The 25,996-nt window shown below is 32.7% G+C and overlaps 2 protein-coding genes across 2 annotated transcripts; one reads left to right on the forward strand and one right to left on the reverse strand.

The window, feature by feature from the left end:
• Window positions 1-569: 569 nt before the first annotated feature.
• Window positions 570-8,705, reverse strand: LOC133205855 (45 kDa calcium-binding protein-like). Its single transcript, XM_061341740.1, has 6 exons — window positions 8,349-8,705; window positions 5,612-5,748; window positions 5,361-5,474; window positions 5,089-5,247; window positions 3,993-4,168; window positions 570-2,863 (listed from the first exon to the last, which is right to left on the reverse strand). Exons 1-6 carry the CDS (start codon window positions 8,621-8,623, stop codon window positions 2,687-2,689), a joined length of 1,038 nt encoding a protein of 345 aa, XP_061197724.1. The 5' UTR covers window positions 8,624-8,705; the 3' UTR covers window positions 570-2,686.
• A 232-nt stretch (window positions 8,706-8,937) lies between these two features.
• LOC133172176 (cyclin-L1-like) lies at window positions 8,938-19,510 on the forward strand. The gene is made up of 11 exons (XM_061307015.1): window positions 8,938-9,141; window positions 12,324-12,398; window positions 13,369-13,478; window positions 14,319-14,439; window positions 14,674-14,738; window positions 16,270-16,369; window positions 16,541-16,645; window positions 16,990-17,110; window positions 17,216-17,300; window positions 18,497-18,538; window positions 18,645-19,510. Exons 1-11 carry the CDS (start codon window positions 8,938-8,940, stop codon window positions 18,991-18,993), a joined length of 1,377 nt encoding a protein of 458 aa, XP_061162999.1. The 3' UTR covers window positions 18,994-19,510.
• Window positions 19,511-25,996: the final 6,486 nt, after the last annotated feature.

The following is a 25,996-nucleotide window of genomic DNA, read 5'->3' on the forward strand; positions in this document are numbered from 1 at the left end:
TGAATCATCACATCACAAACATCTTCGCTAGCCAAGGGCTTCTGATACGCTACTCTCCTCATAAACCTTATGAGGAGAGTAGCGTATCAGAAACCCTTGGCTAGCGAAGATGCATCACAAATAGTACAGAGAAAACTTAATGTATCATTAATGGGGCCATTGAACCTTGATATTTGAGTGAGCCAAAAGTATACTGAAATTTTCCTATAATCATATACAAAGTGAAGAGTTGAACTTCTGACCTTTATGAGTAATTTACATATCTCACACTGTACCCAATCCACAAACTATGTAACATATGAAATTGCTAGTTTAGCCAGGCTAGATTTATTGCATATAGAACATTATATCAATATTTACCCTTTGACCTTTTATAGAGGGACAAAACATACATATTTATCTTTCTTTAACCATACCCTGTCTATTCAATGGAAAAAAAGTTTTATGGTTGAAAAAATATTGCATTACCAAGTCACAAAAAATTGAAGGACATCAGTTATCATTACATTTTGACCTTGACTAGGATTGAGTGAACCACATAAATAAACAACGCAAAAAAAAGAAAGAGATAAAGTAGAATAATTTAATAAATTACAGTCTAATCAAGATAATAAATTAATGGATTTTTGGAAAGGAATAATGATAAACTTAATCAACAAACAGTCTCACAAAGAATATGAACAGTTAAATATGGGTATAGTGGATTTCTATGACTGTGAAGGGATATCAATATGTCTACTAAACTCACATATGTACTATCACTGATATTGTAATTTAGAAATTTCCAAACAATTCAAATGAATTAAATTCAATAAATGGAAGTATAATTAGTAATATTCATATACAGAGGTGAAAGGAAAATTGATATAATGCTATGTACCAAGTTTCTCTATACATTTGGAATATGTATGGTATTGATTTCAGGTACATTTCAAATCCTCCATTACACATATTTCTCTCTAAAAATGAGTCGGTACAAAACTACAAGAAGGCATCACCTACCATTTTACACGGTACAGCTATATCGAAAAAAAAAAAAAAAACAATGTCATAACTATGAAACTGACACTCAAACTGTACATGATATCAATATGGACCTTGACCTTTAAGAAAGAGACCTCATATCTTGCACTCTTTACTAGCATAATGAAAATGATGTTGTTAGCTTAAAATTACCTCAGCTATTGCATACCACCTACATGTATAATTCCTATATCAATAATCATGACTCTTGTTCAAATGACTTAAATATATTTTTTTTCAGTCTACTGCTTAATACATAATAAAAATGTACTGGTAAATATGGTTAAAAACTATGGATATTACTGCATCAGACTTATCATAAGTTGATCTTTGACCAAGTGACCCCAAATCTAGGGCGTCTTCCCTAATCAGTTCTCCACCTTTAAATAAATCTAAAGACTGCAGGTTACAAAATTTTTAAGTTAGGGTACATCAAAATAGAAAAAGGTGAATATATCCCAACAGTAATTGATATAGCCAGTATCAATACATCTACCTCCACCTCTTTGTTTTATGAACCTATAGATGCAAGTACAAAAAGCATTCTTTGGGTATAGCATTTATAAGCAATACTAAGTCCCCTACATGAATGGGCCATAATTCTGTCTAATATTATCAAAGCAGAATGACAACAAAAAACTTGATCCATACCTCATCAAAAGATAAGATAATTATATGCAAGCAACACGGAAAAGCTAAAAACCAAGTGAAACAGACTGACTGAAAGACGGGAACGGACTGAGAGAAAACCTATAGTCCATTCCAATTTCACAGGTAGGAGACTAATAATTATGTTGGAATGTACAAAATAAATAATGAAAAATAATAGCTGTTATAATACATTCATTCTTAAATTCAAGCAATAAATGCTAATACATGATAATAATAATATTACAGTAATTAAACATATGCACACTTTTTCCTATTCTTCTAGCTATTGATTGTGGATTATACATGTATGTAAGCATTAATCCTTACCAAAAATTATAAGCTAATCTCACTTTCAGCCCTTTGTACAATAAAGCATAAACATAGCATATAAAAAATGTGCATATAAAAAATGTGCACATGTAATATTTTTATTTTCAAACTTTTTTTTACTGCTTTCAAATGTTTATGATAAAAAAATGTTTCTACTAATGATCAGAATGTTCACAACCCTACAAACCTCACTTTCTGACAAAACTTGTATTTAAAGTTAGCCCAAAGGTAAACATTAACATAATCATAGAATAAAAACCTGAATCCACATACTTGAATAGATTTTTGCCCAAAAAGATTTATTCTTTCCATCACTGCACATCACATTGTATCAATCAATCACAATCTGTTCATGGGTTTCAACAAAATGTTCCAAACAGAGAAACACTGGGAAAAGACACCCTTTGGAAAAAGTTAATGTGTACTTATTAAAGCTTGTCAAAAATACATTGTCACTATAACACACCAGTACTTGTCATGATCATCTAGGACATTCCTAGCCCACAGAAACTTATATTATGCTCATACATGTATAACTAATCTATTGTACAAAATCATTTGTTCAAAAAAGTAACTGACATATTAACGATATGCTCAACACAACAAACAGGTGTTCTTAACGTGTATCACAGTCCAGATCTTTATCTCTTCAGAGGTAAAACAAAAATTTATCTAGTATAGACTAGAATTCGTCATGTAGCACCTTTTTCACATTAACAATTTTACTACTGATAAAAACATCTTTATGGTTCTTGATTTCTTTTAGGGAAAGTTTTCCATCTTTGTTATCATCCATTAAGGAGACTAGGTTGTTGGCTTCTTGTTTGGATTGTTGGGGATTTCTGGGATTCATATAATCCTGTAAATAGGCATAAAAAAAATAATACTTCTGTACCTATCATTATCCTGGAAGCATGCACCAAAACGCATTATTACATAAATATATCATATCCTGTAAATAGACATCAAAACACATTACTATTTCTCAATTACAATGATAATCCTGTAAACAGTCACCATAACACCAGGAACACATAACTTCTTTATTAACGACAGACCTAATTCATTAATAGATTTTTTATTCAAATTTTAATATGAGGTAAAGTGACTTTTGGTGAGTTAAAATCAATAAAAAAAATCATATGGTCATCGATGTACATTTTTAATAGGGAGCGTTTCAAAAGTTGGCGATGGAAATCGATACCAGTAATTACTATAGGAAGTAATGGGAAATTGCCAGTGTAGGGTATAAGAGTGATCATTGGAAAAAAAAAATCTGCAATAGAATTTTTATTCATATTAAAGGACAATGTTAACAAGACAATTTACCAGCAAATTATGCCAGAAAATAAATGGGTCATCGGCTTTTCAAATTAGGTCTGTCGTCCTTAATCATAATCCTGTAAATAGGCACCAATAATTTTTATTTTTATTTCATTTTTATACCCCTCCTGCAACTCCTTCTATACCACTGAAAAAAAATTTAATGATACTTTCACAGAATATTTATGACATAGTGCCATTGTGAACTCTTAATTATTTTATGTTTTGATCAGACAGATATTTGAAGTTTCCCTAGCAAAACATGAACTTTGCCATTATATTCTATAATAAAGGGGGTGCCAATTTTGTTAACGCAACTCCTCCTGATGTTAATGCAACCCCTGAATGAATATCAATGGAACTTTTACAGAATCTCATTTACATAATGCCAAGAAATGCACTTTGACGTTATACTAATATGGGAACAAGGGGTGACATTTTGTGAGCTCAGTGCTAACAGTACCTCTAGTTTTATTAGTGATATCATGATCACTTGTCCTTCCCTCTTACTGTATCGTATCAGTTTGTGTTTGGAAATATTTTAATGGGAAACACAATCAAAGGTAATATTTTTGCATTATTCTACCAAGTACATGTGTACGTGGCAGGATACTCTATAATATAAATAACTAACTTGTAACAGTCATTAAATCATGATAGCCTACTATTAATTCCTGTTTTGTGGCTATTCCATCACTATTTTTATCGATGGCTGATACAAATTCCCTCTTTCGGACCTCTCTCTCCTCCTCCCTCTCTTTCTCAGACCCCGCATCCTGCATCATTTCATCAGAGTTTGTCATAAACTCCTTCAGTGTTAAATTGCCATCTTTGTCTTCATCTGCATCATAAAGAAAAAAAGATATTTTATATACATTTATTTATTTCCCCTCCCATTGAAATGTTGCATATTCATTGGCCAAGTTTAAATGTGAAACATGACTGCTATTATTTCAGCAGGTGAGAATTACTATTCTGCAATATGGCCGATGCTTGCTTTTATATTTTGATATTATAATCATTATTAAGAAAACATCTTTTTATAATGTTTTCTTTCTGAAATTAGAGTAATAGCCCTTATAGAAATAATGTCGGACTTGTTGTCTCTGCATCACAAGTGATGGTAACATTGAGATTCGCTCAATTGAAAAAAGAAAAATGTTTAAATTAAATCTAAAATTAGACAGAAACAAATTACTAAAAGGTGCTTCAAGGGATGGGGGATCCCCCATTTTAAGAATTGTCTTTTGCCATAGATTCTTTATCATTCACATGGATTGCACTCTGGCCCAATCATCCACTTTTCCCTTTTTTGTAGCAGTACGTTGCAAAATGTTAATTGCCAAATATTTAGAGAAATATCCTACCCCCTCCCAAGTTTTGGCAGTTAATGTTTGTTTTTCTTGCTTAATTAATTGTCAATTTTCTTTGCAACACAATCAAAATTTAGCTTTTTAAAAAAAATTTAATAAATCAGTAAATATAATTAAACTGACAATTAAACAACTTGATTGTTTGTTTAGAAAAAAAAATGTTCTATGAAAGGATCGAACTAAAATCTATTGATTTCTCACTGTCATGGACTTGTAACATATTCCATTGTGCTATAGCCACAACATACTGAATGTGGATTTTAAATGATTTAAAATGATAATGAAGTGCAGCACATTTACACAATGTGATATTTTTGTCCAGTCATTAAAATTAGTCTGTCCAGAACAGAAAAAAAGTCTACTTTGAATGTTACCCTCTTAACCTTACCTAATGAATTAATTATTGACATGATCATGTTTTCCACCAACTGAGGGCTTTGTTCCGGGTGACGGAAGCTAAAAAATTCTTTTTTGTCCAGTTTATTATCAATGGGATCAATGTCTGCATCTGTCCATTTAAATTTGTATCGTACAAGCTGATCCCGTTCTGAAAAAAAAAATAAAATATGATTTCAATCATTTTTAACTCATAAAAATATCAAAATATTTAATGAAGCATACCTCATTATGGCTATTTGTAAGTCATCATTATTTTCTTACCGTCCTCTTTTAGTATATCAGTATCATAGTCTTCCAGGTATTTTTCAGTTTCTTTAAGCCCATGTCCCTTTGCCAGTAAAAAATGTTTGTAATATTCCTTCCATTCTACAAATCCTGAAATGAATCCAGAAAGTTAAGCAAACAAAGTTCCAAATAATTTGTGACTTCTCTAAGTTCTAATAGCACATTCTTAATTTATTTTGAATACTTGTACTAATATTTTAATCTCATTACAAATTTTATTCACAAACCATCTCCATCTGGGTCCAAATGTTTAAAAACAGCATCATTTTCCTCCACGGCTTCATCCATGTGGGCATTAATTTTGTCAAGAATCCATAACTCTAGCTCATTTTCACTTAAATAACCGTCAGCATCCATATCTATCCTAGAACCAACAAATAAGAAACCTGTGTGTCACAAAGCTCATCTGTGTTAGCATCCGTGGATGCATCATCCATGAAAATTCCATTTAGTACATTAAAAATCCATTCACAGTATGACTTAAATTACTTATGATTTACCTATAAATCAGTTTACCTATAAGTTGGTATTATATTTTCAGACATATAATTTAAGTGGCATTTGCCATGGACTGTCTTAATTGGTACAGAGTTTGGCCAGAATCTGTTCCAATTTAAGATTAATATTCTACAGTATTTACCTGAGTTTCAGAGTAAGTTTTTGGGCATGATATTGATATTTAATCTTTTTTAACAATTTAAACAAAAACAAATTCATTAAAATCTGTATAGATTTGTGCATAACGCATATGGTAACCTTAGATTTCCCTTTCCTGTATGTCCCAATATTTGTTGATGATAATCATTGGTGTTATTATCTAAACCTTGTCTTCTGATGTTTCTAGGACTAGCTTATAAATCAGATCTGACAGAGTTTTGACCAAAATTTACCTCCTAAAAATCTTGTAGTTAGGAATGGACCTGCTCCAAAATGTTTAAGCTGTTCATGCAATCATCCAGAAATTGTACTGTACGTCATGTCCAGCAAACTGGGAGCATAATTAACCTTGTAGCATGCATCCCTTGAAGCATCATTCATGCAAGTTTAGTCACTATACTGCTTATAGTTATGGATATGTCCCAAAAGCTTTAACCTGGTTACTCATCCACAAGATGTAGATCAGATGCAGCACCCAAAGCATCATAAGCATGTCTGGTAGTCATGTGCATCCCTCTATGTATCATTCATGCAAGTTTAGTCACCATACTGACCGTAGGCCTTTTAGTTACTTGGAAATGCACTTGCTCAAAAAACTTTAACCTGGTCAATCATTCACAAAATGTAGGTCAAATCCAGCATCTGCAGCAAGTATGGTAGTGTGCATCCCTAGTTGCATCATCCATGCAAGTTTAGTCACCATCAAGATCATTTGACATGAAACACTGTGCCTGCTAAATGTCTAAAAAGATTTTCAAAAGTATAATATATTTTCAATATATGAACAACTAAACCCCATACGTATGCTTTATGGCCTGAACATTGAACTAAGGGGACATGAATTTCCAAATCTTGGTAGAAGGCGAAGCGTTAGCACTTAATTGTTAACACAAATTTTTTCAAAGATGTAATGTATTTTTAATACGTAACCAACTCAACCTTACCCCAGGACCTGGACCAAAGGGCCATAAATGTTTCAAGTTTTGGTAAAGGGATAAGTACTCATTGTAATTGTGCATGTTTGCCTGCATCCTCGCAAGCCAGGGGTCCTGAGTCAACACGTTGCCGTTGGACCCCTGGCATATTTCATTCAATATTCGTGGGCTTGCTTCTCTCATTGAGAAGCACCAATCAAATTAAAGCTTTCATAAATAGTTAGATAAGGATTCAGTTGACACCTCAAATGCATGTGTTACAAGTTGTTTATTATAGAATGGCTTAATGTGATTGGTTGAGAGATAAGAAAAACAATCAAGATTTGTAATTTTTCCGAAAGATGTCGCTACAGTCAGCCCACAAATATTGAATGAAATATGCCAGGGGTCCAATGGCAAAATGTTGACTCAGGACCCCTGGCTTGCGAGGATGGTTTGCCTGGTAAACATGGTTAGCTTTGTCCATTTGACAAAGTTTGTATAGCTGTCTTATACATAACAGCTGTTTTCTAAAATATGTATCAATATGAAACATTTTGATATAGTTTTGAATATTATATATATATATATATATATATATATATATATATATATATATATATATATATATATATATATATATATATATCAGGTCCAGCACAATCACTTGATTTAGCTATATAGCTTTATTAAGCTATACAGAATAGCTTGATTTAGCTATTTTATCACACTTTTTTTTAAATGTGTTATTTTCTCAGCACACCTTGGTGCAGTGATAATATTCAACCTTTAACTCTTCTGAAAATAATGCATGTAAAAATCACTCATCAAATTGCATCTCCTTAAGAGACTTTGAACTCAAGGTTCTAAGAGTTTTGGGGCTATATAAAGCAATTGATACAGTTACTTTTTCATTGAAATTATAAAAGAGGCCAATTATGGTCAACAAGATAATTGATTGGTAATAATTCAGTACAATGAGAAGCAATCACACTTATCCACGCCTCAAAGCACAAAAGGTGGTGTACAGTTACTCAAACAATGGAAATTCATCTTTTGCTTAAAAGTATTCAAATGCTGCAATGTTAGAACTATCTTTAATTTCGGTAGGTCAAATACTTGCGACTTTTTGTATTTTACTTACAAAAAACATTTTTTCTGAAAAACTGCACAAAAATAGCTTTATAAAGCTATTTTGAATAGCTTAATAAACCTATACAGCTTTTTCAAGCTATATAGCTAAATCAAGAGATGCTGGACCTGTATATATATATATATATTGACAATATATATTTTTCACAATTATATATATATATATATATATATATATATATATATATATATATATATATATATATATATATATATATATATATATATATATATAATTTACTTGTGAAAAATATCCACTAGTTTTGCCTCTGCTATTTCTATTGGGTCGTCATCAATTTCTTCGTGGTTGCCGAGGAATATTTCTTTGCGATAATCTTTATTAATGTGGCCATCCTTCTCAAACTTAAGAGCATCGACGTGGTCAGGAGGGAGTAATTTTTCAGCATTGATTTGTTCAGGTGAAATGGATTGTTCAACAACATTAAGGTTTTTTGGTCTGCAGTAAACGGTAACTTGAACTAATGTAAATAAAGTAACTGTCATTAATTTAGACATCTTCTTGATGACTTATGAGTTTTTGAGTAGTGTATCACTATCATCAGAATTTTCCTGCGTACATAGATCGATCAAAACGCCATCTATTTAATGTGAAATACGTCATGAAACTTACCTAGAAATAGATCACGAACTAAATTCGAGAAATATTCATTTTCTATGTATTATATTGATATATCTTGAAATCTCAAAGCCAAAAGGAAGATTATGGTTATATGAATGATATTTTGATTTTTTTTACTTTCACATATATTTTTTTTCACATGACACACCGCGCATGAAGTTCAGAAAGTAGTTCCATTGTTCCAAAAGAAATGGCGGAGGTGAAAGCGAATCCACTTGCAATTCGCGACTTCAGCAAAGTGATTTTGACATTAGAAAATGTACTTATTCCAGATGATAAACTTTCTCCAACCCCTTCCATGCAGGATGGACTTGATCTGGATACAGAAACAGACTTAAGAATCCTTGGTTGTGAACTCATTCAGTCCGCAGGGATTCTTTTAAAACTACCTCAAGTATGTACACCATATGCAGGATTTTTTCAATATTTTCCTAGTATACATGATGTTTACATGACATCTTCTAGGTTTATACGAAAAGAAAAGGTGTCATGTGATATTAGATTTATATTTATGGAGTTCAATGGTAGTGTAAGGCATGGACCTTGTAACGTAGTAAGTTACGATTTGAACAGGTTGGGCACACCCCACCAAATGGTCATTTATCCCCCGTTTGGTGGACAATCTCCCATATCGGAGACGAATTTTACTGACCAAATGGTGGACTTCTTTATTCTATTCCAAATTTTATTAAAATAAAGCAAAAGCGCATTTACTTAGGCATTGGGGAATTTTAGTGAACATATTCGTCGCACAATTAACATAGTTCGGTCGATTTCCCATGTGCAATTTCTCCGTAACTTCCTAAAAACGATACCCATAGTTGTCCGTAACAGCCGAACTTCTTGATCACTCGATCAAAAAAAATTTGATTGTGTCTAGTAGGATAAAAATTCTATTTTATCCAGTGGTTGAACTCTTGATAAGTTTAGTTTCAATCACTTTTTGGATCTTCGTCAATATTTATTTCCATAAAATCCCGTTAAACACGAGCTCCTCATTACTTTACTGGTATGGTGGGCACTTACTGCTAAAAAGTTATATTTTTCTATACTTGAACGTAATATCTGTTGTTATTTTTCTTTTAGGATGAAGTTGCATATTCCATACGACCTTTTTGTGGTATAATATGTATATTACTGATGAATTTAATAACTTGATAAATAATTTTCAATAAAAGATTTACAAAGTGACTTTTGCAATTATTCTTGTATTCGTTCGAAGTACATCGTTTTAAAACAATAATTATATCATAAACTAACTTCATTTACTATTTTTATAGAGAATAAAGCTATTGAATACAAAATAAAATGAAATAAAGGCGAAAACTTATTTTTCTTTTGATTTTCTCATTGAAAATTGACACTAATGTACCTCCGTAGTAAAATCCGACTTTTGACCAGGTTAAAAAAAGATCATCGTTTTTATTGGTTTGCATTATTTGATTGGTTGCCCGGATAATCGAAATAGAAAGTAAAGAACATGATTGACAGGTGCAGCATCGTAGAAGAAGGAGGAAAGTTTCTTTTTAAGTAAAAACGGAGAAACGTTGCACTTGTTTACATACGTGACATTTTTTTTTCAAATTTTTGAACGACTCTGCGCAAAAAATTACACGTTGAATTTCCGATTTTTTTCACTCAAAACACCGATAAATATTTATATTTTATTCCACGTGGTTTAAAATTATGCGCCATTCCACGCCATTCTATGGAATTGAACACAACCATTTTTCTCTCCCAAATGGTCAGTAAAATTCGTCTCCGATATGGGAGATTGTCCACCAAACGGGGGATAAATGACCATTTGGTGGGGTGTGCCCAACCTGTTGAATACGTAATGGCGTAGAGAGCAGTGTAATTACGGCACGTCGATTTACCCAAATGGACCCAAATGGAACCCAAATAGACCCAAATGGACACAAATGGACCCAAATGGAACCCAAATGGAAATGCAAATGGACCCAAATGGAAATCAAATCGACCCAATGGAAAGCAAATGGAATATTAAATATATATTATCGTATTATCAAGTTATTACTTATTTAAAATGATGAAAATAACGAACTTACAAATGGAGAATATTAATTATTCATTTCTAATATTATATTTTAAAATACGAATTAATTTTCTATAGTATTCTATACATCGGTGAAATTACTGGGGGTGGGGGGGGGGTGCGGCGCCTCCCCCGTGCTCCCCCCCGGGTTCCTACGGCCACTAAATAGACTTTAATTTGAAATACTTCAATTTGTATTCAATGATATGCAAAAGTTACAAATAGAAAAAAAATTAATTCGTATTTTAAAATACAATATTAGAAATGAATAATTAATATTCTCCATTTGCAAGTTTATTATGTTCATTAAATAAGTAACAACTTGAAAATACAATAATATATATTTAATATTCCATTTGGGTCCATTTGATTTCCATTTGGGTCCATTTAAGTTTCCATTTGGGTCCATTTGGGTTCCATTTGGGTCCATTTGGTTCCATTTGGGTTCCATTTGGGTCCATTTGGGTAAATCGACGCACCCGTGTAATTAGCCAATGTTTAGTGAAAGACTACTAAATGCAAAGAAGAGAAGCTGAAACAGTTTCTCAAAGAAATTAATGTATACTATTTATACTATTGTTCAGGTTAAGTACAATCTCTTGATTTAGCTATATAGCTTGAAATAGCTATATAGCTTTACTATAGCTTTACTAAGCTATTCAAAATAGATTGATTTAGCTATTTATATGCAGTTTTTCACAAAAATGTTTTTTGTAAGAAATAGACAAAAAGTCACAAGTATTTGATTATTCATATATTTACTATGGGCTATCAAACCAACAACCAAAATCAAAGATAGTTATAACATTGCAGCTTTTGAATACTTTTAGCAAAAGATGAATTTCCATTGTTTGAGTAACTGTACACTACCTTGTTTGCGTTGAGGCGTGGATAAGTATGATTGCCTCTCATTGTACTGAATTACTTACCAATCAATTATCTTGTTGACCATAATTGGCCTTCTTTATAATTTCACTGAAGAAGTAACTGTATGTTTACAAACCAATTGCCCCAAAACTTTAAGAACTTAGAGTACAAAGTCTCTCAAGGAGAAGCAATTTAAAAAGTGATTTTTAATTGTATTATTTTCAGAAGAGTTCAAGGTTGAAAATTATCACTGCACTAAGGTGCGACTTTTTGTACATGCTGAAAAAATAACACATTTAAGAAAAAAGTGTGATAAATAGCTATATCAAGCTATTCTGAATAGCAAAATCAAGCTATATAGCTAAATCAAGAGATTGTACTGGACCTGTTATTTACCTATTTCATGAATGATATTATTCAAAAAGATTAGAAACAGGTGGTACTTTTACAAAAATAGGAGGTACCATGTGGAAATGATTTTAATATAAAAATGTTACCGAATTTTTCTCCAACAAATATTTTGGGTGGTACAGTCATGATTTCAGCTGGGTAAAAGTAATGGGTATTAGTAGATTTTGTTTTTTGAAAGGCTTGCCTGAGGAGTGATCCTACCATGAGAATATTAAGAATATAATTTTTTTCATTTTATATAGGTTGCTATGGCTACAGGGCAGATTCTCTACCAGCGTTTCTATTACTCAAAGTCTTTAGTGAAGCACAATTTTGAGGTAATGCTACAATGAAATAAAAATTTTGATACAAATTAAATATGTCAGACAGTATAACCATTGAGACAGTCTTCAAAATGAATAAACAAAGAAAAACTTAGATATATACATGTATTTGTGGAACATTTCATTTTTCAATTTTGGTGACACTTATCCTAGACAGTGACATTGCATGGCATTATTCAATCCAATAAAAAGTAGCAGAGTTTTATCATGGAATGAAATATGAAGGAAGAATACATACACTAGACAAAACTGCTAACGCACCACTTATTATTATTATTTGTGAATTGATCATTTTCCTGATTGGTACTATTATATAAAATACCCCATCTTTTCCAAAACAGTTGGATTGACAATTGTCTTGATGTCATGTCAAGACACTTAAAGGACCTTCTTGTCTGAAAACCAATGTCCCAACGTGCACTGCGCACCATTTTTGCCAAGATATGAAGTTGGTGATTACCGATGGTAGTCCATGATGGGAGCAGTCTCCCACTTAAAAATCAAATGATATACCCTGATTGACAACCATATCGCTTAGTAGTCATCCAGTGCCTTGGTGTCCCTACCAAATCCACCTAACTTCCGGTTGCCGCAATTTTATGGAACAATCTTGAAGTTATTGTGTGGTGCTTACTTAATGCCGTTGATATCTATTGTAAACATTTTTATGATCGTTAATTCATTTTCAACAATTTTTCACCAGAGAAATGCATTTTTTTTTTTTTTTTTTTGACAATATCTATAACATTTAATGGTTTCTGATGTTGATTTGATCAAGTTATTGAGTACATTTATTGCATACTTCCAGTAGTGTAGTAAATGTAAGTTATAGCTGGAAATCTTTTTTTGTAAGAAAAGGTGGCAACTTCTAATAAGTTGTTTGGCCTCATAGTCATGATTTCACTTAGGTTTTGTTCATTTCATTGTAGCGTGGAAATAACTTTCTTTTATTAAATTTTTTTAGGTTGTTGCAATGGGTTGTATAAATTTAGCCTCAAAAATTGAAGAATGTCCTAGAAGATTAAGAGATGTAATCAATGTTTTCCATCACATCAAACAAGTGAGAAGCCAGAAGTAAGTTTCATTTTCTTTTCATTTCTATGAAATGACCAAAGGTAGACATGCATTTCTTGCAGCTTGTTGAAAGCTTATGCATTTTAATGTGAAATATGTGTCTGTTTTAGGTACTAGTGATAAATTAATGTCAATAAGTTCTGTAAAAATTTAATATATTGATGATTGCAGGGTTTTGTCCTTGTTTTCTCACAATTCCTCCATTAATATTGTCTTTCTCTTTGCTGCATTGAACAGTGTCTGGAGTGAGCTTCCAAGGCATTGAATCATTTCGGGATATTGGTGACCTTTGACCCCAAACATGGTTTTCCTACATGTTGTGGCCATCAAAGTTATCACTGTTTTGTCAGTGAGCATGGTTTGTATATGTGTTTGGGTTTATCAGTTTACTACCAGTGGCCTCAGCATAGCTAAAACTGAGGAAACAACATTGAATTTCTTCAACTTGTAGCAGAGACTATTCATTTATGATTAATTTTGCTGATTATGTAAATTTTATTAAACTGTATTAAGCATATGCTGAGGACTTACAATTTCATCTTGAGCACTGAGCAGATGCTTTTGTTTTTCTTCTTGCATATGTTGTTTAGAGTATGAATATTAATTAAAGGGCCTCTTACCACAGGTATACTTTTAAAATGGAAATAAAACAACTGCATTTTGTTGTGACTGTATTATATGTACAAAATGATGTAACGTGTGTGAGAAAGTAGAATTTCAAAGGCACTGTTCACCATGTGGGAAAATAAAGCAGAAAGAAGATGAAGATGGAGGAATTGTGTGGCAAGCACAGGACTCAGTTTATCATTGTATGCCATGTTTTGCTTTTTTTCATTTTAGGACTATCCATCCATTGATATTAGACCAGAACTACATAACAACCAAAAATCAAGTCATAAAAGCTGAGCGGCGTATACTTAAAGAACTGGGATTTTGTGTACATGTACAACACCCTCACAAGGTATATCAGTATTTGAATTCTAAAAGTAAATTTGACTTTAAAACGCTAATTATATTAATATTTTACAGGTTTAAAATAAATTAAAATGCAGAAAGTTGCAAGAAAAGTCAAATTAATGCTTTTTAAGTTGCAGCAAAAGTTGCCGTGGCATGGAAAGGTTATCATGGTTTTTGCTGTCAGACCATGGTATTAATTAATTTGAAACATTTGTTGTCATGATCCGATGTTTTTCAGGTCATTGTGATGTACTTGCAAGTTCTAGAAGCTGAGAAAAATCAGAGACTTGTGCAGTGTGCATGGTAGGTATTCTTTTATGTACAATATTCTTGCATTATGAACATGAAATATATCCATTTTTTGTTTCTGTAGAGAATGATTATGTTAAAAATGCTGTTTAATTTTATATGTTACACAAAGTTACACATGTATTTTGAATCATTTGTAAGGTTCTCACAGTTTTGTTGGGGAAAAAACATTGCACATTCATTGTTTTGAAAATAATACACGTGTATGTTAAGAGGGGGGAAAACAAACCTGAAATTATGTTTTATATCTACTATAAAAGAAATAAATATGTAAGTTCAGCGGATGGATTACAACAGTGAAATAGTATATATGTAACAAATAAACTGATTGCTGATCTACTAACTTGGAATATAATGTAAGTTGTGTGTACTTGTATCAAAAATTGTAAAAATGCCAGCCTCTTGACATTCTCTCTTTTGTATTAAAGTGTAGTATGATGATTTTAAACACTTCAATCCTGTATTTGTTCATTCTTCTTTTGTAAAAATTGCTATGAAATAAAGTGACAGATTTATTATAGCCAGGGCACTTCATGAAACTAAACATGGAATATGATATGTTCATTCAATACCTTCAGTCACATTTCTTTGTGTTATATGAGAAAACCATATTAATGCTGAACTTTTCCTTTTTACCTACCCCAGAATTAGGTGGGTAGAGATGTCTGTCATTGCAACGTCTGCCTAGCTGCCAGAATTCTCTACAATGTTCTCAAGTCCTCCTCTTCTACATGACCTGGCACACAGGTAACACGTGGACAGAACAGAACCAAGTCACCAGACTGGAACCAGCATCCATAAAGTAACTGAAGTATTCCATCTAAGCATGGAAGAATTCAGTTGTGTTATTGATAAAATATGGAAGAGTTTACTGGTGAACATTTCATGTCTTGCTATAAATGTTATTGTCTTGCTGAAATGAGAGAAAAGCTTAATTCTGTTCACAGAGGAAAAGAAAAAAAAAACATATTTATAAAGTGATTCATGTTTGATAAAACTTTCACATTCTGTGTATGGATAACAAATTAGAAGAGTGAACATTTTTAGGAGTCAACTTTTGTCAACAAGTGTGTACTTGACAAGCAACTTTTGCAGCAGTTAATTGTTCCCTCAACAAACTGGACCTCTATTGAAGGACTTTCCTGTGAAGAATCAGACTGTTCTGGAAGAAACTGGAATGTTGGCAAGCAAGCAGATGGTCAATATCTGTCTTGATAATTTTTATTTTTTCTTTATTTTTTAACAAATTATTAATTACACAGGAACTGAACAACTTGTGGTGCATTCTTGTCAGCAGCAGAAGGAAAATGGTTGGTATTTTTATGGTTTTCTCTGATACACAAACTAGGGATTGATATGCTGGCAAAAGGAAATGTTGATTGAACTTGAAGGTATCAAACAAACCATGTAGGACTCAAACATCAACACACATGCCCACCAAAAACAAAATATGAAAAATTATGTACACTAACTGCAGAATTTGTTAAGTGAGTTAAATACTATAGTTCTTGTTTTCTTTTTTCAGGAACTACATGAATGACAGTTTCAGAACAGATGTATTTGTTAGATTCCAGCCAGAGACGATAGCCTGTGCTTGTATATATTTAGCTGCAAGACAACTACAAGTAAGTAACATACATATTTATAAACATGACTGCAGGATTATTAAGTACTTAAAAATCTGAAATTTTGATGCATATCTACTTTGTTTGGACCAAGTTTGGAAAAAAGGGAATATAATAGCATTTAAAACTGATCATAACTTCGTTCCTGAATTGATTTGTTTCTTCTTGCAGATCCCACTGCCAAATAGTCCATCATGGTTTGCCATATTTAATGTTGATGAACAAAACATTCAGGAAATCTGTCTCACTATCTTGAAGCTTTATGCCAGACCTAGAGTAAGTAGCATGGACATGAACTATCATTTTTTCCATTTAAAGCTCTCAATAAAATTTTTCAAGTTAAATGAAGTAAGAATTTTGATATACTTTACTTTGCGGAGATTGTTAATTTGGTACTGATCTATAAGAAAGAAAGAAAAATGTCGCACTTTTAAAAAAAATGTATAAAGAGAAAACAGAGTTTTCATTAATGTATTCAGTATTAAGTTTTAAAAAAAAGGGGGATGTTTTCATTAATGTATTTAGTGTAAAATACCTTGTTCAGAATTTCCATGATCAATATGAATTAATCACAATGTTCATATCACTGATTGCATGTAATAAAGGCAAGTTTATTTTAGCCAAATCATGAAAAACTGGAAGCAAAAGTGAATGAGTTGAAGAAAGCACAGTTAGAAGCAAAAAATAAAGCTAAAGGCCTCTCGTCAGATTATGGTACACCTAGAGATTCCTCAAGACCCAGTTAGTAAATTGTATTACCATTCATATTATTTCTTTATCAAGTTACATGTCATAGAAATGAAATTAAACATTCAGTAGTGTAACAGTTTTCATTTATGTTTGTAGGTTCTCCAAAAAATGTGAGCCCCAATCCTGCTCTACTGCATGCTCTGAAGCGCATCAAAGAGGAGGATAAACACTCAGAAAATGGGTCAGTTTTGTTGAAGATTGATCAAGCTGTGGGTAAACTCACAGCAAAAGAAATTTAGCATGATTTTATTTAAATTTTGTTAGCATGGCAATATTGCGTTAAATTCAAAGTACAGTGGAGCCTCATTTATCTGGACGCTTTGGTTCCCAGTCAATTTGTCCGGATATGTGAAGCGTCCGGATACCTGAATTGCCTTGATTTTAGTTATATGGCGTTTCATACCATTGGCAATAGAAAAGCTAAGAATGCTGCTTTATATCATTAAGTTTTATTGTTTAAATACTTTAATATACGTTAGTAATAGTTATTCAATACTTGTTTAAATAAAATAAAAAAGTAAATTGTCATTGGATGAAACGTTATTTATATGAAAACATTAATTATTTCTACTTCCCCGTGTCTTATAAATCAACTCCTCCCAGCTAAGAGTCTGTAGAGCTGGTAGAGAAAAAATCTTTTGATATCTCTATTTTTATTTGATATTCATAATCATCCCAAGAAAGATCGTATTAATGACTTTTAATAATGAAAGTGATTTAATAATATAAAAATCCGTGTTGCACACAAAATACTGTGCATAAAGAGTACCCTGGATGTCATGTCTATAAATAGCAATACATAAAACCAATTTTCGACTGTATTCTAACAGTAAAAGAAATATATTTGCCGACTACAAAAAAATCATGGACATAAATAAAGAGCATTTCCCTTAATTAATACGTATCAAATACATGTTTACTTAGAGAAGCGAGAGTCTCGTGCGTACCCATCAGCCTATAATTAACCTTGCCGCAAGCCATTGATAACAGGTCACAGGTGATCATTTTTTAAAACAAACGGCCAGGCCAGTGTTTTTACAACAATTAACACCCAGATCTAGAAATTTGAGTAGAGTTGACAGACCAATTAAAAATTACCCTCCGGATAAATGAACCAAAATATAACGTAAAAATTCATTTTGTGGTGAAAAAAAGACCGTTCGGATACGGAACGCGGAATTCCGGTTAAACGAGACAAAATAACGTTAAAAAATTCCGTTCCCATGAAAAATCGTCCAGAAACTGAAGCGTCCGGATATCTGAGGGTCCACTGTAAATGAAATGAAAATTAGATTTTAAATTCAGATTATTAAGCATAACAACATTGCCTGAATTCAAAATAATTGATAAAGAAAATAAAACTTGGTCTATTTACAGAAGGAACAATGTTAAAAAATCAAGGTCAAGAAGCAGGGGCAGGTAAGCAACTAATGAATAAACATCATATTTTGAAATACATCGAAAACAGATCAAGAGATCATTATACTGAATGTTTGCATGTTACAAAACTTTTCTGATACCATAGGTCCTCATCAAGTAGGAGTAACAGCAAAAGCCCCAGGAGAAGCAGAAGACACAGCAGATCTCGATCTCCTCCATCAAAGAAGCATAAAAAGGACAAATATATCAGCTCATATGACCGTTATGTGTCATCAAAAGATCACAAACATTCCCATAAAAGGAAGAAACATTCACGTTCCAGAAGTGTGAGCCTGTCTCCAAGTAGATCTCCGGACCGGTACAAGTCCTCCAGCAGGAAAAAGTACTACAAAGACAAGGACCATTATTATTCCCCAGAAAGACATTCCACAAAACGCAGGAGAAACGGCCACTCTAGTCCAGGAAGGGAACGCTATGATAAATATAGACGATAGCTTAGAGTACATTCAAATGGGCATTAAATTAAGGAAAACTGTCTTGCAATATTGATTATCCCCTCAAGTGCGTTTTTATCAATGAGTGCATATGTTTGTTGAGTTTTATGGAAGGTACATGTAGGTTATTTTGCATTGTTTTGTACTGAAGGAAATTCTGATTAAAGATGTGTGAGTATGAATGAAATTTGTCTCGTTTTATTGAAGGCAGGTTATATTATGCATTGTTTTGTATTGAAAGAAATTCTGATTTAATATACATTGTATGTGTATGGATGAAAGAGATGTTTGTATGGTATAAATTGTGTTGTTCTCTGACCACAATTTAGGATTACCATATCTAAATCTGTGATACAGTTTGCTTGAAAATGGAAGAGTGTTAATAAGAATGCCTTAATTTTTATAAACTGCAGGGATTTTGCAGAATCATGTATTGTACATAAGATCTGAAATTTTGTATTATTTAAAAAATCAATAGCTGATGCTATTATGGATGAATAAAGAAATATTTTATTGATCATTGTTCCAATTTTATATCATCATAAGTTTAATGACCAAAGGCATAACATCCAAGTACATCTCCAATGACAAAGATTTACTGGGTACCAGGTTCAATACCTAGCTCTGCCAGGATCTTTCTACTAAAAATGTAAGAATGCTGTAAGCACTAGCATGAAAAATATTTTGGACTTAAAGAAAATTATGTAAAGTTAATATTAAGTTAATATTAATGTTCATATTAAGTTTTAACAAGCATTATAAGAGGCCCATTGGCCACAAACCTGAGTCACCTCTTGACCAGAAGTATTTAGGTCACCCAAATCTTTCAGGTAACAATGCTCTCTCATTGGTTCTGGGAAAGGCTTAACCAGTTTTGTTCAAATTGGTATAAATCATGTACGGGTAAAGGGGTACAAAAGTTATTAATTTCATAGTCATGTCTCCCAGGGGCCTGAGTGGTGTGACTAAAACCATACGTGTTAGCCTACTGTGATGAAAAAGGTAAAGATGCAATAAATTGAACACGCCTGATGAAACGTAAACATTAACAATAACAGAGCTTGTGCCCTGTTTACAAAACAGTTCACGTTCCACCGGGTGTGTTCAATTTGTGTAATGAAATATATGGAGATAACGAACAGTATTCGAGCTCAAAAGTCCATTAAACATTACAAAATAGGAGCAGAGCCAACACGGACCTCTAAGACATCAGAGGTGGGATCAGGTGACATGGAGTAGTAAACATCTCCTGCCGACCGGTCACACCCGCCGTGTGCTCCTTGTCATGATCGTCGACAATTCAGTGTGCAAATAATGGCCTAACAATATATAGTATGAAAAAAGTCAGTCAGCATTTGACTTGATGATAGATTGTATTTGCTGACAAGGCCATTTTCGATCATAGAACTTACGAAATGATGACTTTAAACGAGACTGTTGATATTTTTGTTTCATCTACTTGTTTGTCAATAACTTACCTCGTTTTAGAAATTGTTCATACGTAGAGCATGCTCTGGCGTATCGAATCAACTGAGAGATATAAACCCCGTATGTTGGTGATAAGGGTATATTACTGCATAAGTAAGGGAAGTTGACGATTGAAAAGTTAAAGTCATCACGTTTATCATAATGCTTTGTTGTTGGATTACCATTAACGTCTTTTTCTAATAAAATATCCAAATATGAAACAGATAACTCTGCACACATCACTGTGCATGGACTGAAAATACTGGTGAATTGGTTTTGCTTTCTCACATCCCTACTCTGAATTTTCTTGATTATATCTTTAATTTTTTCATTAATGCACAACAAAATTTCTACTTTTCTCAAGTATTAAGTATAAAGTTTACTTTGTGAAAGTGTAAGGATGTGTCAATCAAACGCGTCCCGAAATTCGTAGTTTCAATAATTTCCAGATATAAAAATAAGTTTTTTTTAAAATCATATTTCCGTGTGAAATGCTATAGCAGCATATAAGTCATGATATAATACAGAAAATTTGAGAAAATATCTTCAAATCTGTCTATGCCCCCTTATTTCACGTTTCCTGAATATATATTTGAGATTTGATAATTTTCCTCTATAATATGATTAAATATAATGATGAACTTTGAACAAATAACATGGGTAAATATACATTAATTTGTGAATTCAGAGACATTTTCATAAGTATTTTCAAGACTAAACTGCTGATTTTCAGACCTAGGGATCGGACTACCTTAAATGAAAATACATGTATAAGGGAAACAATCTTTAAAAATCTTAAGAACAGCAGGAACATGATAAGTCATATTTATACTAGTATGCAATCATCCTCTAGTACAGATTCAAATTTGTCCAAACTAACCCCCCCCCTTTTTTGGGGTACGGTGGGGCCACGAAAGGGGATCAAAATTTTTATGTCAGAATACAAAGGAAACTATTTTTACAATAATTCATCTCAGAAACAACAAGACGATGATTATTACGTCATGGTTACATGCAAATATCCCCAGGTAGTGCAGATTTAATTTTGTTCAAGTCATGGCCTTTGGGGGGTAAGGGGTGTAGGTTGGGACAATAATAGGGGATCAAAGTTTTACATGGTAATGTATAGCAAAAAAAGATCCTTAATAACAGCACGATCATGGTTAGTCGTATTCATACACAAGCATCCCGAGCTAGTGCAGATACAAATATGTTCAAATCATGGCTTTGGGGGGAATTAAGGGCTGGTACACAACTGGGGAGGAATGTAAAGGAAACAATCTTTTAACATCTTATGTACTGCAGGCCATGATAATTCACAGTTACGTATATGCAAATATCCAAATTAAGGTACTCAAATTTGTTCAAAGCATGGCCCCGGTGGGTACAGTAGATGCCCAGTTGGTGATAAAAGTTATACATGGAAATATACAAGAAAAGATCTTTCGAATTATCATTCTCAAGAACAGCAGGCCATGTATTGTGGGTTGTACTGGATTCAACTTTGGTTACACAAGTTTGGTCAGATCATGGCCCTTGGGGGTAGGTTTGGGACACAATAGGGGAACAGAGTAATACTTGTAGATAAATAAGGAAAAATCTCCAAACTTCTCAGGAATAGCAGAACCATGCATGTTTAGTCATATTTAAAATGTGTAAGCATCGTCAGATAGTATATATTTATTTAAGTTTGGTCAAACGATGGCTCCAATGGTAATGGAGAAAAAAAAAATGTTTTACATTGGAATATTCAGAAACAAAAACCCTCAAAAATCTTGTCAAGTACAATACGGTTGGGATAAAAATGATTATTATGCAAGCATCCCTAGATAGTGCACATTCTAATTTATTCTAACCATGGCCTGGTGTTTTGGCAATTTAAGGCCATAACAAGGGATCCAATATCCACATTGGAAATGTAGGTATACGTGTTCCTTTTTCATCCTCTTCTCAAAAACAGAAGCGCAACAAGTACACATCTTAATTAATGTACAGGTACATCTTGATAGTGTTGATTCATACATATTAAAATCATGGCCCCTAGCTGGAATTGAGCTGAAGCTTTAATAGGGTTCCAGAATTTAACATGGGAATTATATATGGGGAAATTCAAAAAAGAACATTTCAAGAGTAGCAGATTGAAAGTAAAATGAATATGCAAACATTTGTAGTCATTTAGATTCAATTCTGTTCAAATTATCGACACTAGATTTTGAGAAGAGAACATTTTTTTCGGGTCTCTTTTCTTTTTAAGTTAACGATATACGTACATAAAAGTGAGTATAAAAGACTTGAATATAAAAGTGGTTATCGATTAGGAAGAGAGGAGGGAATGCTTTATATGAAATACATGGAGATAACGAACAGTATTCAAGCTCAAAAGTCCATTCAAACAATACAAATTAGGAGCAGAGCAAACACGGACCTCTAAAACATCAGAGGTGTGATCAGGTGCTATGGAAGATTGAACATCCTCTGCCAACCAATCACACCCGCCTTGTCACTTATCACTCCTTGTCATGATGGGTAAAAAGAAAAATCCATAGAAATTGTAATGTTAAATAATGGCCTAATAATTAGTGTGAAAAACGTCAGTCAGCATAGGAAAACTACAAAGGAAAACAAATTGTTTAGTCTTAGTTTCCTAGATGTGAAGCAAATGCACATACCTATAAATACAGTATATGTATCAAAGACCTATATGCGGTATTTGCATTTTTTTTGCCCCCACAAAAGTCAAATTTTGAAAATTTCTTGAAATGTCCTGAATTGTACAATCTGAAAAAACAAAAAGCAAGCTAATTCAGAGAAGTTGTGTCCCCCGCTTAGGGAAAAAAGAAGAGCATGCGCAGTTCTTGGGCTTGGGGGTCGGACCCCCCCCCCCTTCTGGATTTGTAGAATTATTAAATGTATACATGTATATTGAAGCAAATAAAAATGCCAGTATGGATATAAAGATTTGATTGCTTATTCTTTAATATATGTAAAGAAGATTCTTTTTAGTATATGGAATATTTATCACACTGTAATAATGATTTTATGAGTTTGTACACGCCGCCAGACGACATAACTTTCTCATTTCACATGTTGAATAGTATCATTTAGTAAATGAAAAAAAAAGAAAAAAAGAAAAAAAGAGAGAGAATCATCCGGGGATTGAACCGGGCCTTTCAATTGCTAAGCAAGCATCATACCACTACACCACGGATGCACTTGATTATACAGCAAATTATTTCAAAAGGGTAATCTCAAAAGTCAGTAATGATAATGTTGTAAGAGTTATGCTTCTTTGACTATGTAACAAGAAGTTGATCTACTCATTTCCATAATATGACTGAACTCACATTGAGTTATGTCTGATAAAATGCAAACATTAGGTCACACATAATGTTTATATTCACGTTCGATATTGTCAAAATTTTATACAATACATATTGTCTAATTTAGCCTTTACTAAACAGTTCTAATAGATGTAATTAGAATATAAAGTCGGCCGACAACCTGTATTATACGTAATTACTCTCCACATGCCCCTGTGCTAAAAAATAGTGCCAAGCGACTGTTAATATACACTAAATAAAAAAAACGGGGCGGGACACTTTGAGAGGGACGAGAGATGCCATAGGGAGTTATGGTATAAAATTTCTTTGCAAAAGCTCAAAAGCTTTTTGAGATATCGCCCGGAAACGAAAGTGTTACACACAGACGGAATTTGTGAATTTACGACCTTGAACTTTGACCTTTTGACCTCAAAATCAATAGGGTTCTTCTTTAGTCCATACGGAGTTGCTATGCAAAATTTCATTGCGAAAGCTCAAAGGGTTCTCGAGATATCGCGCGGAAACGAAAGTGTTACAGACAGACAGAAATACAGATGGACGGACGGAAAGACAGACCCAAATTAAAATCTCCCACTTTCAGTGAAAGCGGGGGACAAAAATATTTCTTCGTAGTAGGTTATTGGTAATTTTTGTTCCTATTACGTCACAAACTATATGGATTTTTTTCAGAACGAGGACAAAATGTGTTCAATTTTTACTATATAGTGTATAGAGCGCAAACCTGCTCCATAACGATATTCAAATATTTCATTGATATTATCATTCTACACATTATATCAAAATATTGGGTTGGAGCAGACCTGCTCTCAGTGACTTTTTCTCAAAATATCAACGTAAGATACACCTTTTTCTCTATTAATTACACACATTTCGGATCATAAAAGGTAATTACTTATTAGTTTTCTCATACAGTTGTGTAGTGTGTTTCGATTATTTCATGGTCTTATATCTGGGGTTGAAATTATTGTAGCCAGTTCATACTAAGCCACAGAATATAATAGCTTATACGCCTTGTACTTCATACAACAGTTGTTCAAGGTCATATCCCAAGCTTCAAGGTCACGAAAGAAATGATTCAACTTTTGCTGGCTCATATTTTTGAAGACAACCAAGATAATTCCTTGATATATTTAGAAAATATATTTGTTGACGTGAACGCTAAATTATATATAACTTTTTGTTGTGAATAATACTGAAGTTCCTGGGTATTGCTGCGACCAGTGTCTGTAACATTATTTTTGCAGTTACTAGGGATGTTCTCTGATTCGTTGTTGTGACAATTCCTGGTTAATTTCAAATCATAAGACTTTTATTTTGTTTATTTAAAACAGTGCACGCAATAGGCAATCTTTACTTACTTTGTGATGCATCTGGGTTGTTGATGTTTTATATTTCTTTCTGTAAAATCTCCTACTTCTTGTTATGTTTAAAATGTCAAATGCTTTATTTTATTCATGTATATAAATCTTTAATTTCGCTAATCTAAGGATTGGGACTCAGTTAATCTTCATACCGATATGCAAAACATAAATTTAACACATAAAATGTAAACAGTTTAATGTAAACTACAAAAGCACCAATAAAAAACATAGACAAAACAAATGAATAGTACTAAAATACATATTATGTATCAACACAGTACAATATGACAAAAAGAACATCTGATTAAGCGTCTAAACAGAAAAATTAGCAATGCAACAAAGTAGGGGATCACAATTAAAGAACATATTTGTTGTCTGAGGTATTTTTGTGAAAGTCTTTTTCCCAGAAATACGGACGAACAGACAAACAGACGGACGAAAAAAATGTCCGCCTTATGCTCTGTTGGCAACACACAAAAAATACGTAAAAGAGCAAAATGCAATTTTTCTGAGTGCGATTGCAACAAAAAATATTGCAGAAATACATGTATCTTTTTTTAAAAAAAAAAAAAATTATTTCAGAGCTAAAAGGAGCATCTCATGATAATGATCTTATAGTCTTTAACGAAGTTTTCAGCTCACTTTTTTCTTTAGTCTGTTTTATACAATTATTGCTGTTTTTGAGGTCAATACGATGATTTAGCTACCCGAGGAATACAATATTCACCGAGCCTGAAAGGCAAAGTAAATGTTATAATTCGAGGTTGCAAAATCATCGTATTGACCTCAAAAACAGCATTAGAACTATCTTTACATAGAGTGTAGTGTTAACGC

The sequence above is a fragment of the Saccostrea echinata genome, unplaced genomic scaffold (genome assembly GCF_033153115.1).
Source record: "Saccostrea echinata isolate AGI-Se365-2 ecotype Australia unplaced genomic scaffold, CSIRO_AGI_Sech_v1 ptg000054l, whole genome shotgun sequence".
Lineage (NCBI taxonomy): Eukaryota > Metazoa > Mollusca > Bivalvia > Ostreida > Ostreidae > Saccostrea > Saccostrea echinata.